At 38.4% G+C, this 15,407-nt stretch overlaps 1 protein-coding gene across 1 annotated transcript in view; it reads left to right on the top strand.

Annotated features, from left to right (window-relative positions):
- Positions 1 to 13,394, top strand: part of LOC582923 (serine/threonine-protein kinase tricorner) — a 39,737-nt gene extending 26,343 nt beyond the window's left edge. Inside the window, exons 4-12 of the mRNA XM_030989160.1 lie at positions 1,785 to 1,991; positions 2,671 to 2,794; positions 4,620 to 4,774; positions 6,922 to 7,024; positions 8,453 to 8,523; positions 9,677 to 9,918; positions 10,533 to 10,717; positions 11,643 to 11,776; positions 11,886 to 13,394. Of these exons, the coding sequence (XP_030845020.1) occupies positions 1,785 to 1,991; positions 2,671 to 2,794; positions 4,620 to 4,774; positions 6,922 to 7,024; positions 8,453 to 8,523; positions 9,677 to 9,918; positions 10,533 to 10,717; positions 11,643 to 11,770 (1,215 nt within the window). The 3' untranslated portion in view covers positions 11,771 to 11,776; positions 11,886 to 13,394. The remainder of the gene's footprint in view (positions 1 to 1,784; positions 1,992 to 2,670; positions 2,795 to 4,619; positions 4,775 to 6,921; positions 7,025 to 8,452; positions 8,524 to 9,676; positions 9,919 to 10,532; positions 10,718 to 11,642; positions 11,777 to 11,885) is intronic.
- The last annotated feature ends 2,013 nt before the right edge of the window (positions 13,395 to 15,407 follow it).

Here is a 15,407-nt window from a genome sequence, read left to right as displayed (position 1 = left end):
TGCCAGGCTGGGATTAACAGTCTTGTACAGTCTGGCAACACCTCTACAGACTATTCAGTCTAGTTTCTTTTTTTGTTCTATTGCGTCAAGTTAATGAATAATAACATTAAACATTGAGAGCCCAAAGAGCTTTCATTTCTCTACTTGTGAATAAAATATACAGATAGTTCAGACTTGTCTGGCGATTACAGACTAGGTTTTTGTTTGTTATTTGAGGAGCATAGAATAAATCATTATAAAGATCATTAACAGTTTGAGAAATAAACCAATCTTGAGGTACAGCGCAGAATGACATCATCTCTTGAACTATGCAGATAATGCCTTTATACCTCAATCACATGAAAGAAACCTAAATCGGCTAAAGACCTAACAAAAAAAATGTCATTACCCGCTATGGCCAAAAGTCAGTCAGTCTGAAGTAACTTTGGAGATGGTTTGGCAGTGTGATTAAGGACTTTATTGCTAGGGTTATTACAAATGTATCTTATACATGTATACAGTACAACAATTTGAAATTACCATTATTGATTTCTTGAAATTTTTTGCAACAATGCCTTTTCCACTTCTAGATGTATATTTATGCCTCCGTTACGAAGTAGCCGGAGGCATTATGTTTTCGGGTTGTCCGTCCGTCCGTACGTCCGTACGTACGTACGTACGTACGTCTGTACGTACGTACGTCCCGTTCTCGTGATCGCGTTATCTGAAGAACTGGTTGATGGATTCCTGCCAAACTTTGGTCATGTACGTATCTTGTAGAGCCGATGAACTGATTAGATTTTGGGGTTACGAGGTCAAAGATCAAAGGTCACAGGGCTCATTATGTATGCAAAACAAGCTCGTGATCGCGTTATCTGAAGAACTGGTTGATGGATTCCTGCCAAACTTTGGTCATGTATGTATCTTGTAGAGCTGATGAACTGATTAGATTTTGGGGTCACGAGGTCAAAGGTCGAAGGTCACAGGGCTCATTATGTATGCAAAACGAGCTCGTGATCGCGTTATCTGAAGAACTGGTTGATGGATTCCTGCCAAACTTTGGTCATGTATGTATCTTGTAGAGCCGATGAACTGATTAGATTTTGGGGTCACGAGGTCAAAGGTCAAAGGTCACAGGGCTCATTATGTATGCAAAACGAGCTCGTGATCGCGTTATCTGAAGAACCGATTGATGGATTGCTGCCAAACTTAGGTCATGTATGTTACTTGCAAAGCCGAAAAACTGATTAGATTTTGAGGTCACAAGGTCAAAGATCAAAGGCCACAGGGCTCATTATGTATGCAAAATGAGCTTGTGATCGCGTTATCTGAAGAACCGATTGATGGATTGCTGCCAAACTTAGGTCATGTATGTTACTTGCAGAGCCGATGAACTGATTAGATGTAGGGGTCACAAGGTCAAAGGTCAAAGGCCACAGGGCACATTATGTATGCAAAAACAGCTCGTGATCGCGTTATCTCAAGAACCGATTGATGGATTCCTGCCAACTTAGGTCATGTATGTTTCTTGCAGAGCCAATGAACTGAGTAGATTCTTGGTTCATAAGGTCAAAGGTCATGGGCTCATTATGTATGCAAAAATAGCTTGTAATCACAATATTCTGAGAACCTGTTAATGGATTACAATTGAACTTGAATTCGAAAAATTTCTTCTGTTTTGGTTTGTAAAATTGCTCTATGACGGAGGCATCATTTTCGACTGCGCGCAGTCGAAGTTCCATCTAGTTTCTTTATGATCTTGATTTCAAGTTGTTCTTTACTTTTCTTGCTTTTTCTTCTCACAGAAACGGGAGAAGAGAACACAACATGCGCAGAAAGAAACAGAATTCCTCAGATTAAAGAGGTCACGGTTAGGCTGCGATGACTTTGAATCGATAAAGGTCATAGGTCGTGGTGCCTTCGGTGAAGTGAGGCTCGTCCAGAAGAAAGACACCGGTCACATCTATGCCATGAAGATCCTAAGAAAGTGTGACATGCATGAAAAAGAACAGGTTGGTAACCAGTCTACTCCTTGAATTGAAACCAGAAACTTTCAAGAATTATAAATGACAGGGATTTCCTCAGTAAGAATCTTAATTGAATTGCAAAAGTGAAGTGTGGTGTTAGTTATGATTCATCTTTTCTGTGGCATGACAGTTTTAAAAATCGTAACTACTTGTCACATTTGTTAATATTTCATGCATGTGAAAGTTTCTGTTTTTTTAGTAAAGGTAAATAGGCTTTGACAACACTTGCTCAGCAGTCACTTTCCTACTCTTAGTTCTAACTTCAACTAGGGACAAGGTATTATACCTAACCCTTATCCTAAACCTCAAATCCATTAGCAACTCGAACCCCATATCTTTGTCAAAGTAAAGGAAGGAGCAAATAGTGGATCACCAGCAAATGTAAACTCTTTGTGGCCCTGTATTTGACACACAAAATTATTGCAACACAGTATTTTTGATAATCAGAGTTTACCCTAGATCAAAGATTTATGCTTTTATATGAATTCATCAGGAAATCTTTTTGAAATGTTACTTCATAACTTGTTTCATTTCAGTTCATGGATGGTTGTTTATTAACAGAATCAAGATTTGCAGCAATAATGCAGAATTGCTCATGATTTCCAAATAAATACATTCAAAGGTATTTCATAATTTTGTGACTCTCTTCTTCTTCGTCCTGCAGGTTGCGCATGTACGAGCTGAGCGTGATATACTTGTAGAAGCAGATAATCCTTGGGTCGTCAAGATGTATTACTCCTTCCAAGATCCCTACAACTTATACCTCATAATGGAGTTTCTTCCAGGGGGTGAGTTAAGCAAGATGGTCAATTCTGCTTTTTTGTGTAGTATTCTTATACCCTCCTCATAACAGTTTCTTAGAGAGGGTGAACACTAAGATGGTTAACTCTGTTTAGGAAGTGTAGTATTCTCTGCCAAATATACCAAGTACCACTAATGGTATAGTATATACCAAGATGGTTAACTCTGCTTAGGAAGTAAAGTATACCCTGCCAAATATACCAACTACCACTATTGGTATAATATATACCAAGATGCTTAACTCGGTTTAGGAAGTGTAGTGTTCCTATACACTCCTCATAACAGAGTTTCTTCAAGGGGGTAAACACTGCGATAGTCAACTCTGTTTAAGAAGTGTAGTATATATACCCTGCCAAATATACCAAGTACCACTAATTGTATAGTATGTGAGAGGTTTCGGAGCTGGAATCTGATGGACTTGGAAGGTAAGTGATCCCTGAGTGTCAGGATCAAATCGATGACCATGCCTAGATTACAACATTTCTCCTTTGGATTGACATGGACTCACAGACTGAGAGAGGATATAGTGGGATCCTTTGCAGCATCACCTTTGAGCCTAGTAACATGAACTCAGATTTACTTCTGTTCAGTTTGAGGTTATTCTCTGTCACCCAGCTCTGCACATCTGCGCTACACTCTTCCAAGCGTTTGATAACTGAGATCAGATTATCTTCGGAAGGATGAAAGGAGAGAAAAGTTGTGTATCATCGGCATAGAAATGATGTCCGATATTGGGACTGTCGATGAGATTACCCAGTGGCTGAGTGTTACATTCTTCCAAGAGTTTGATAACTGAGATCAGATTATCTTCGGAAGGATGTAAGGAGAGAAAAAGTTGTGTATCATGGACATAGAATGATGTCCGAAATTGGACTGTCGATGAGATTACCCAGAGGCTGAGACCGCTGAGTAGAGACCGAGAATAGAAGAGGTCCACCCACAGAGCCTTGAGGGACTCCATGTGTGACAGGCTTTGGATCAGACTTACGGAAGGATGAAAGGAGAGAAAATGTTGTGTACCATTGGCATAAAAACGATGTCCGACATTGTGACTGTCGATAAGATTACCCAGTGGCTGAGTGTAGACCAAGAACAGAAGAGGTCCACCAACAGAGCCTTGAGGGAATCCATGTGTGACAGGCTTTGGATCAGATTTGACACCATTGATGTGCTGGGAGCAACCACTGAGTTAGAAGCTGAACCAGTCGAAGGCCAATGATCTGACTCCAAATGTGTTTAGTCGATCAATCAATGTAGAACGTTCCTGATAAGGAGGGAGACAATTTATCACTATTCCCTCTTACAATTTCTTTTGTGGCTGAGTGTAGACCGAGAACAGAAGAGGTCCACCCACAGAGCCTTGAGGGACTCAATGTGTGACAGGCTTTGGATCAGATTTGACACCATTGATGTGCTGGGAGCAACCACTGAGTTAGAAGCTGAACCAGTCGAAGGCCAATGATCTGACTCCAAATGTGTTTAGTCGATCAATCAATGTAGAACGTTCCTGATAAGGAGGGAGACAATTTATCACTATTCCCTCTTACAATTTCTTTTGTGGCTGAGTGTAGACCGAGAACAGAAGAGGTCCACCCACAGAGCCTTGAGGGACTCAATGTGTGACAGGCTTTGGATCAGACTTGACGCCATTGATGGAGATGCGCTGGGAGCGACCACTGAGGTAGTAGTTGAACCAGTCGATCTGACTCCAAATGTTTTTAGTCGATCAATCAATGTAGAATGTTACTGATAAAGATGGAGACAAAGAGGGAGCAATGTATCACTATTCCCCTCTTATAATTTCTTTTGTAGGCGACATGATGACGTTGCTAATGAAGAGAGAAACGTTATCAGAGGAAGTGACTCTATTCTACATAGCTGAAACAATAATGGCAATCAACTCTATTCATAAACTCAACTTTATCCATCGGGATATCAAACCAGATAACCTTCTTTTAGATGCAAGGGTAAGTACACTGAATGATAATAGGGACTTTTAGATTTGCACAACGACAACGTGGATTGCTACGATCGACGTCCTTTTAATGCGCTGCCTTGAACGGACGTCACATGTATCAGTCCTCGCAAATCTAAAAGTCCCTAATGATGATGATAATAATAATACAGTGTAAGTCAAAAAAAGTTTACACCTAGAAAATTGCTAATTGTTTTAAAAATTATCTATGAACAGTAAATTATTATACATTTTATGAAAGAGTGTTTTATCCCAAATCATTTGGTATCATTTTTGTGTGGTATGTGTTCACGCTTGGATGAACAGGAGGCATCGTTTGTGTGAGTGCAAAATTCAACTTGCGCCAAAGTAATAAATAATGAATAAATAAAACAACTGGGATTTAGGTATTCGGTCTTTGCACATCCAAAAAACATCCCTTACAAAATTAATCATGCCACACATATCGAATATCGAAAATCAAATATCAACGAACGTGTTGTGCGCGCGTGTGTGTGTCTGTGTGACTTTGCTTCTGCAAAAAGCATTATGCAATGCATTTCATTTGTTACATTCAATTCATTCTCTCTCTCCGCTAATCCAAACATAATACATACTGTAGGCATCACTTTGGCGCAAGTCGATTTTTGCATTCTCGCAAACAATGCCTCCTGTTCATCCAAGCGTGAACACATACCACACAAAAGTGATACCAAATGGTTTGGGATAACACACTCTTTCAAAAGATGTATAATAATTTACTGTTTTACAGTAGGCTTGTGGGTGCACCATGTGAGAGAGAGAAAGAGAAAGGATTGAGGAGTCCTGAAAAGGACTCTGACTCTGTAATCTTTCTTGGGGGTGTGTAGTCCTGAAAAGCACTGTATGACGACGGATAGTCAACCTGTTCGAAACGTCGAGCCACTCATCCTCTCCAAGCGCTTTAGTTCTCCTTAGAACTATAAACTAAGAAAGATCACAAACAGTCCTTTTCAGGACTACACACCCCCAAGAAAGATTACCAACTCAGAGTCCTTTTCAGGACTCCTTAATCCTCTCTCTCTCTCTCTCACATGGTACACCCGCAAGCCTACTTTATATCTACATCACCATGCAAGCCGATACTTACAAGCAGCATCTAATTTACTGTTCAAAGATGATTTTTAAAATGATTAGCAATTTTCTAGGTGTAAACTTTTTTTTGACCCACACGGTATATCTGGATTGCGTCAAGCATTTCATTTCTTTTGTCATTTTAAATTTGCAATTTTTGTTCACTTTCTTGTGTCATTGTATTTTACGTGGATCTCTTTTTGTTCCATCTGTTTGTAATTTGTACATGTTTTTAAAATATGTAAATTCAGTAACGATTCAATCGTAAAGGTTGCGAGTATTGAATATAATAAATCTTTAATCTTGAAATACTATCTCTAAGCACTTTACAGATATTGTTACCTCTATCATTGCATTCGTTTAACACACAAAGTGTGCAGCATTTCCACTCCCTGGGGAGTGTTCCTACCAATTGTGGTCTCCATGCGGGCGTATGCCAATTTCTATCACAAAGGTTTTGTTATCCTACAGGGTCCAATTTTTCTCCAGGGTGTATAGCGGCAAACGTACATCATTGCCTTGCGAGAGGATATTTTTTTTGTGTCAGGGGTCAAACCTTTGCATTTCAAGTCAACTGCTGAAACATCAACCTATTGTACCTAGAAGACTTAATGGGATCGTTTAACAATGTTAAATCTGAGATACAAGGTCCTACATGTTACCAGTGTCTGTGATACACTGTATAGTGTAATATTGAAGCCCTAAACAAATCGCGCTTCAAAATGATCAAGAAGTGCCTCAAAAAAGTAAAAAATCTTTGAGTGACTGCTTTTACCATACTCGTTTTCCCCAATAGACTGTAGTGTTATGAAAACCGTTCAGTGAACGGTTTTCAAAATTTGTAATTCCAATCATTAATATCTTGATAATCAGACAGGCGATCGGCTTGTAAAAGTCATGGAGTTCCTGACTGACCTAAAGGTTTATAATTATCATCGCAGCATGAGCTAAATCAAGGATTATTTTTAAAGGATCTAAGACAAAGTTACCGGATCCCTTTAACTTTTTCTATAAATGATGTTCATTTCTTGATTCTGTCAAATTCAGGGGCACATAAAACTCTCAGATTTTGGTCTTTGTACGGGTCTCAAGAAGTCACACAGAACAGAATTCTACAGAGATTTATCACAAGTCAGACCAAATGACTTTTGTAAGTATCTTTATTTTTACTCATCATTGTATGTGTAAAGATGGTGCAGGACAATGGTGAAAATGGCTGTCAAGTTGCCTTACTTCTGTGTCATAAGTATACACATCATGAATCTGAATACAGTTAACAAAAACGTTATTCAAGCCCCTTTTTTGTGTTGTTCATTACTCAAGAATGAAAGATGGAACGGCTGAATTGTTGAATACTTTCAAATTTAAGCTTTAATTTGCCACATTCTGAAGAAGCATAAATCAGGACTATTCAATTTTTCATATACTTGACAAATGACAAAATGTGGTAAGGGTCTGAATAATTTAGTTAACTGTATATTTCAATAACCCCAAATTCACTATCAGAGGAAATGGCTGCCATGAACAATGCTAAAAAATGTCATGATCAAAATATATCCAATCTCTTCTGAAATATATGAATTATATCTCTAAATAATATTCATTCAGGTCAGCAAAGTTTCCTGCAATGGAAATGGCCATTGTAAACTGTACAATAAGTTCCAAGGCCCAATAGTTTCTGAATAAACAGTATAAGGATAAGGATAAGGATGATGTTGTTATTCTAAACCGAATATAAATACCATCCTATAGTGAACATTGAGGAATAATGAAGAAAAAGTAACATTTAAAGTACCATTTTACTTGTATTTAGCAGATGATCATATTGTTGTCAAGTAATTTTTAGCTTGCACCCAGTAGATAAAGATCCCATGCTTGATCCTGTAATGGGAAAACCAGTCAGAAAATAATATTTGAACAAGCAGGATTTGAACCTGCAATCTACTGCTTGCCGGGCAGCGACTCTACCACCAGACCATCACTGGTTCATGGTACAGTCATGATGAACTAGAAACAAATACCTCGGCTCTTCTGACTCATTCTGACTTGTTAATATGTTCATCGATCTGCCATTATGACAATAGCTTTGTAAAAAGATACTTTACAAAAATTGGAACTTCTCACTGGAAATCTAATATTTAAAGGGATCGTTTAACAATGTTTAATTTGAGATACACGGCCCTACTTGTTACCAGTGTCTGTTATATGGTGTAATATTGTCGCTCTAAAAAAATTGCACTTCAAAATGATCAAGAAGTGCCTCAAAAAAGTAGAAATCTTGGAGTGACCGGTTTTACTATACTCGTTTTCCCCAATCAATTTTTTAAATTCCAATCATAAATATCTTGATAATCAGACAGGTGATCGGCTTGTAAAAGTCACAGGGTTCCTGACTGACCTAAAGGTTTATAATTATCATTGCAGCATGAGCTAAATCTAGAATTTTGTTTCAGAATCTGAGACAAAGTTACCGGATCCCTTTAAAGATGATGATATTCTGTAACTACCACTCTCTTATTACAGGGTCACCCATATGACTAGGAATAGTGACCCATTTTCTTCCTTTTGTTTTTTTCAGCTGCTACTACGTGTAAACCTATGGATTCCAAGAGGCTAGCAGAGAGTTGGAAGAGAAATAGAAGAGCACTGGTAAGCCACAAATCAATCTATCCCTCAGATAGGATGTTAATGCAGGTGTCATTTGTAAGACGCACCTTTTGACCCCCGGGGATGGTGCGTCATGGTTGTGTCATGTTCCCCAAAATCGCGACGCACAGTACCGTCATGGCCGCAAAATGTCCGTCACAATACTGACCCATATGTGCGTCATAGTAAGTCACTTTACCACGTTGCGTCATTTGGTGTGTCAATGGGACCGTCACTTTCTCCAAGCAGAAGTGTTTCTCAAATGTGCGTCATTGGCTAGTCATTTTCATGAAATGGTGTGTCATATGTTTGACTCAAATGTGCGTCGATGGAATGTAATGGTGTGTCACTTTCTGTGACGGAAGGTGTGTCATGGTATCAAAATGTACGACTCACATCGGTACAATGACGCACCATTCCCGGGGGTCAAGAGGTGCGTCTTACAAATGACAAGTGCATAAATGGAGGGTTTGTGTAGAGGAGAGCCACCACCTTTGCACGTTACGAACCCACTGCACTATTCGTATAAGAGAATTCATATGCTTTTCGCCTGCCAGAAACAAGGGACGCCAAATACTTAGTAATAATTAATTGGTCATTTAGCGTTTAAAAATAAGCAAGATCACTCGGTGGTAGAGCAGTGGTCTCGTTACCAGGAGGGCCTGGGTTCAAATCCAAGTGGATATGTTAGGTTTTAAGTCCCTCGGAGAGGACAGGAAAGCCGTTGGTCTCCGGTTGCTTACTTCCAAGGGTACACATGCTTTCTTAGCAGTCAGGTCAAAATAATAATCAAAACCAAACCAAATCTATATATCAGGGAAATACATAAAACTTAGGATCGGGTCTATGATATACAGTGGAATCTTGTTTTAACAAGGTCCTTGGGGCCATGAACATTACTGTGTTATATCAGGGTGAAAAAACAAAAGAATATAAAGAGCTAGGACCATCAAAATCACCTGGTTATAACAGATACCTCGTCATATCGGAGTTCTTTATAATGAGGTTCCACTGTATGCCTACGTATGTTGCACCCAAACCAAGTTCTGTCATCAATGGAATATAGTCACTTTTTCATTAAATATTGTTAGTTTTAGGAGTGCATGGTGATTTTCAGATATATAAATGTGGACGTATAATTCTTTCTTCCTCAAAGGCGTATTCAACCGTAGGCACACCCGACTACATCGCACCGGAGGTGTTCCTCCAGACGGGCTACTCCCACGTTTGTGATTGGTGGTCGCTAGGCGTGGTCATGTACGAGATGCTGATTGGTTACCCGCCGTTCTGCTCGGAGACGCCCCAAGAGACGTACAGGAAAGTCATGCATTGGAGAGAGACGCTGCAGTTCCCGGCCGAGATACCGATATCAAATGAAGCCAAAGGCATGATCCAAAGGTATCTATTGATTTGTTCATTCTTTACATCAATTTGTTTGATCATATATTATGTTATTTATTCATTTATTCCTTTATCCTGTATGGAATCATTCATATGTAAATACCTAGAAATGAACAACCAACAAAGCATTTTGTGATATAAACTGTGATGACCTCCGACCCCTCCACCTCTCTCCCCCTCTTTATCATCATCCCCCTTTCAATCATCCCCCTCTTTCTCCTCCCTCTTTCACTCTGTCTCATTCACTCTCTTTCTCTCTCTCTCTCCCTCCCTCCCTCTCCCTCTCCCCCTTCCTTTTCCTTTCACCCTCCAATCCTTATTCCCTTGCTCCCTCGCTCACTCTTTCTCTCTCTCTCCCCCTCTCCCGCTCTCTGTCCCTCTCTCCCCCTCTCTCTGGTTCTTTCCCTTTCTCTCTCTTCCCCTACATCATCCCTCGCAAGTTCTTTGCTCCCTCACTCTCACTCACTCCCTCTCTCTTTCTCTCTCTCTTTCTCTCTGTTTCTCTCTGTCTCTCCCTTTCTCCCTCTTCCCCTCCATCATCCCTCAAATGTTCTTTGCTCCCTCACTCTCACTCTCTCACTCACTCTCCCTCTCTCACTCTCTCTATCTAGGTTTTGTTGTGAAGCTGACAGGAGGGTCGGTAAGAACGGTGTGGACGAGATCAAGTCACATGCATTCTTTCACGGTGTTGATTGGGAGCACATTAGGGAGAGACCAGCTGCGATACCAACCAACATCAAGAGCTTCGAAGACACCTCAAACTTTGACGCCTTCCCTGAAATCGAACTCAAGCCAAGTATGTACATTTCTGTTTTAAAATCAGGAATTTTGTATGAAACTTGCAATCAGTTAATATTCACAAAGTGTTCATGTGCTTTCAGGTTTTTACAGTTCATCTTTTTATCCATTAGTTTTTTCTCTTAAAGGGAAAGTCCACATTGAAATTAAAGTTGGTTTCAATAGAAGTAGACAAATGTCAGGAACAGATCAGTGAAAGTTTGAGCATATTCTATTAAAGATAAGAAAATGAAAGTTATTGATTTTTAAAGTTGTGATCAATCAAACACAAATTGGCAAAAAAGTGAGAGGAACAGATCAGTGAAAGTTTGAGCAAATTTGATTGAAAATAAGGAAGTTATCTATTTTTAAAGTTGCAATCAATCAAACATGAATTGGTAACTTTGTGACGTATTTTGCAAGGATTAGGATTAGGATTAGTGTGTGTGGCCCAGTCTTTGTAAAGTTGGATTTGGCTAGAAGGATACTGACAGCGACCTAATCATTAAAGGAAAAGACCAGTTTTGGTCATGCGATTGCATTGTGAAGGAAACATTGTGAAGGAAACATTGTGGAATCAATCAGAAAAGGTTGATCATCTAGCATATATGTATTGGTGTGTACTGCAAGCTTCTGGAATTATCAAAATGATAAGAAATTTGGCCCAGTCTTTGTAAAGTTACCTGCACTGTACACAGAAAGATGTATATGGGACTACACGAACATGTGACGTAAAAATCTGTCCTGAATTTTATGTTACATGCCATTTTTATAATATTTACGCATTTGACGAGCCATGCTTTTCAGGGAACATTTTTTATCCGATGTTCTTCCACACTTCCATTATACGTTGATAACGCTCACAAATTATTTTTCACCTTTTCCCAGAAGTCAACCAATTCATGCAAGTCATTGTTTGTATATTTTGTTTTTATCTCTAACAGTTACACCACCACAAGCGACGGGTGAGCACATGAAAGACTGGGTATTCATCAACTACACCTTCAAGAGGTTTGAAGGGTTAACGCAACGAGGGATGGGTCAACGGCAGTCCACCAGCCTCATCAGGTGAAGAGAAGTTACCATGACAACACAAACACCTCCATCCCCTCGTCCCGGCTCAGCTGTCCTCCCATCTTTCTCTGCGCTTTTAAAGGCAGTCCACCAGCCTCATCAGGTGAAGAGAGGTTACCATGACAACACAAACACCTCCATCCCCTCGTCCCGGCTCAGCTGTCCTCCCATCTTTCTCTGCGCTTTTAAAGGCAGTCCACCAGCCTCATCAGGCGAAGAGAAGTTACCATGACAACACAAACACCCCCAACCCCTCGTCCTGGCTCAGCTGTCCTCCCATCTTTCTCCATGCTTTTAAAGGTCACGAGGTCACATGAAAGGTTTCTAATTCAAACCAATGTCTAAACCCTGGACTGAACTATGAGTATGCAAGCATACATCGCCCATTCATTAGACATAAGACCACGTGCATACCCCACATCAGCCTACCGCACACCACACGATCAGACTTGGATTAAATGTAATAAAGAATTTACAAAGGGTATATGATATGAACACTCAGACATGCATATTGTTCAGGATCTTGGTTCTGAACAATTCATTTATTTTGTGTGGAAGCTCCTTAGGAGAAGGAAAGTGAATTGAATTTGAATCATACTTTGATCTTCTACTCACTTTCCTTATTATTATTACAACCCTTTTCCTTGCTGCCAATGGCCTGTACATATACAGGCAGGCATTCATGTGGTCCCATATACTTCTTTTTGTGTTGTGATCATAGGCACCCTTTAACCATCCTTGTTAAAATGTACAAGTACATGTAAGGTGAAATTGTGGTGTAGTGTTTAATACACAAGACTTAAATATAACACTGCATTTACTGAATGGCATATTGATACTATAATTTGTCAAAATCTTTTTGGATGGATGGGTTGACGAGCTGAAACAACTAATCATTATATATCCAACTTTGGAAATGAACTCACAAATTATATTTAGAAATAACAGACATATATCTAAATTAGTATTCATTCGTGTAGCTTGGAAAAAGAATTTATTATTTTAGGCTGACTGTAAAATGAATGTGAAAGTTACAACATCCATTTTTCATGTAAAATTGACTGTTTTATCTCCCCCAGTGTGAATATATATATTCTTGTATATATATATATAATTATCTAGTTATGTAGTGGAGTGCCTTTTGTCTGTAAATATATTCGTCCACATTGTTTTATTTATGGAGTATACAACATTGCTTCTACGCTGACCTATGGTATGAACTAGGGTCAAAGTTCACAGGTCATAGGTCATAAGTGAATGCTGATGTGATATTATTTATTTTTTCAAATCACATAGTTTGCTAATTTACAATGAGCTAGCTTGCAGATGAAAATTATATCGTATGTTGACATTTGACCTGTGATTACTGCTTTGACCTTTGACCCATTGTTGCTATAGGATAATGACCTGGAGGTTGTACCCGAGATAAGCCCTTGCTTTCAAGTCTCGCTCTCCAGTGAAATAGGAATAGTGGGCCAAGGAATGGATTGAAAGAATTTCTGTGGTGTAGACAAGCAGTGGCGTAGCTGCAGGGAGGGGAGGGGGGTGGGGGGCACAGGGGGCTCATTGACAATACTGCCCTCTATGTTCTCTACAACATATTACATAATCTAGGGAGATTTTTAAAATTTATTTTCTTATTTTAAGCATCAACCTTTTACTCGTACATTGTATGTATCTTATTGTCAAATAATGTAGGCCTTCTTGTGAGAAATATAGAATTGTATTTTTTTCTCAATCTAGTGACCCTTTGGATATAGATTATGGACATTTTTTTTGTAAGTATGGAATGAGTTTTCATAAAAATTTACTTCCAGTGTATGCCAGATTCTTTTTTATCATGCATGTAAGCTGGAAAGCCCTTAGCAAACTTTGATATTAACTGAATATACCTGTAGTGAAACCTGTATATAGAGACCACACAAGGAAGACAAGAAAAGAGGTCTTCATAGGCACGTCTTCTTTATGTACAGTTCCCTTAGACATATCGTCCTTGTTTTCACGAAGTGACGGTAGTGAAGTAAATCGTAACGCAAAGTGAATGCAATTTTTTTTCACTACCGTCACTTCGTGAAAACAGCGACGATATGTTCCCATGAGAAACGCTGCTCAAGGGAAACAACAAATGTCTTTATAGACAGGTGGTCACTAAAGCAGGTTTGAGTGTTAGGTTTTACTGCTACACATTTCTACACAAAAGTGTCAAATATCATAACATGTCACAAAAGCTTGTGTAGAGAAGGGTGAAAAAGTTAAAAGCTGATTATTTTTTTTCTGCAATTAAATTGCCAATTTAATGTTTATGATATATAATTGTGTTTTCAAATCCCAAACATCTAAGTGACATTTGTTAGAGCAAGATAAATAGCCTTAATTTAAATTGTTTATTAAATATTCCTATTCTCTGCTCATACGTGCAGGATATTTTGAAGCCTATGAAATAAAATAATCAAACCAAACCACAAAATGTGGACTTGGTTAAAGATTTGTCAGTAATTATGACATACCGGTATACTTGTAGATCTCTGTTAAAGTAGTTATTTTGTCTAACTTTCTTTTAAATGTTCATAATTTCCGTGCAATAGCTTACTGGTTGCATATATTGCAATTGATGTATTTGACATCATACAACACAGTAACAAAAATTATGACACCGTAGTAATAAACACCATTGATAGCTGTGTAGGAATTGAAAAAAATATGTTTTCTTTAGATTAGTATATCTACAGCCTAGAGAGATTTGGACAAACGCGCAGTCACATTTGATTTACGTGGCAATTTAATTGCGCTAAATTAGGTCCATTTATGTGTTTTTGAATACCAAAGTCATACGTTGATTATGATTCTACCTGTAAATGTACCTGTAAATATTCAAGTGCAAGCAATAATAGGACTTCCTAACCATAATATAATAATACTTCATATTAATTATATGTAAGGTACATAATAGCAGAGGTTAGGTTAGCAAGGTTACAGTCGTGAGAATCATTTTTTTCTGGAGAATTCAAAGATATCTGTTTTCAGGGCCTCTCTTTAGTTGAAAATCTTGTGGTTTTGAAAGATATGGATTCTTAGAATTTAAAGCCAACTAAACTAAATGTTCATGATATACTTAGGTGGTGAAAATGATTTGCTTTTCTAATAAAGTGTAAATTTTAACACCAAAGGTGACATGATTCGATAACTCTTCATGTTTTCTATGTTATCTCTAAACAGTCGAGATGAACTGATTATCAGTAAAGAGTAGACCTAATACTCTGATTTTCCAGCGATAGGCCATTTTTGTAATTTAATCAAATTCAATGCACAAATCTTTGTTAATTACCTTGTTAAACATTATATCAATCAAGAAAGATTACTGAGAGTCCTTTTCGGCACTTTTCAATCCTCCCTCTCTCTCACATGGTGCATCCGCAAGCCTACTGTATATTATATCAATCACCATTCAATTGTATTTAAACTGTCAGAATGTGACTTGCATACATTAGTTTACGTAATGTTAGGTATGACAAGCCACAGAGTTTGTTCTACCTAGCAACAATTAATGCAAGTAATTTGTATTCTGAATATTGATATACAATTATTTGTAACATGTTAATGAAACAATTTGAAATGAGGCACTTAATCAAGATTTG

The sequence above is a fragment of the Strongylocentrotus purpuratus genome, unplaced genomic scaffold, assembly GCF_000002235.5.
Source record: "Strongylocentrotus purpuratus isolate Spur 01 unplaced genomic scaffold, Spur_5.0 spur5_scaffold_18, whole genome shotgun sequence".
Classification (NCBI taxonomy): Eukaryota; Metazoa; Echinodermata; class Echinoidea; order Camarodonta; family Strongylocentrotidae; genus Strongylocentrotus; species Strongylocentrotus purpuratus.
This window is presented reverse-complemented; position numbering and strand designations above follow the sequence as displayed.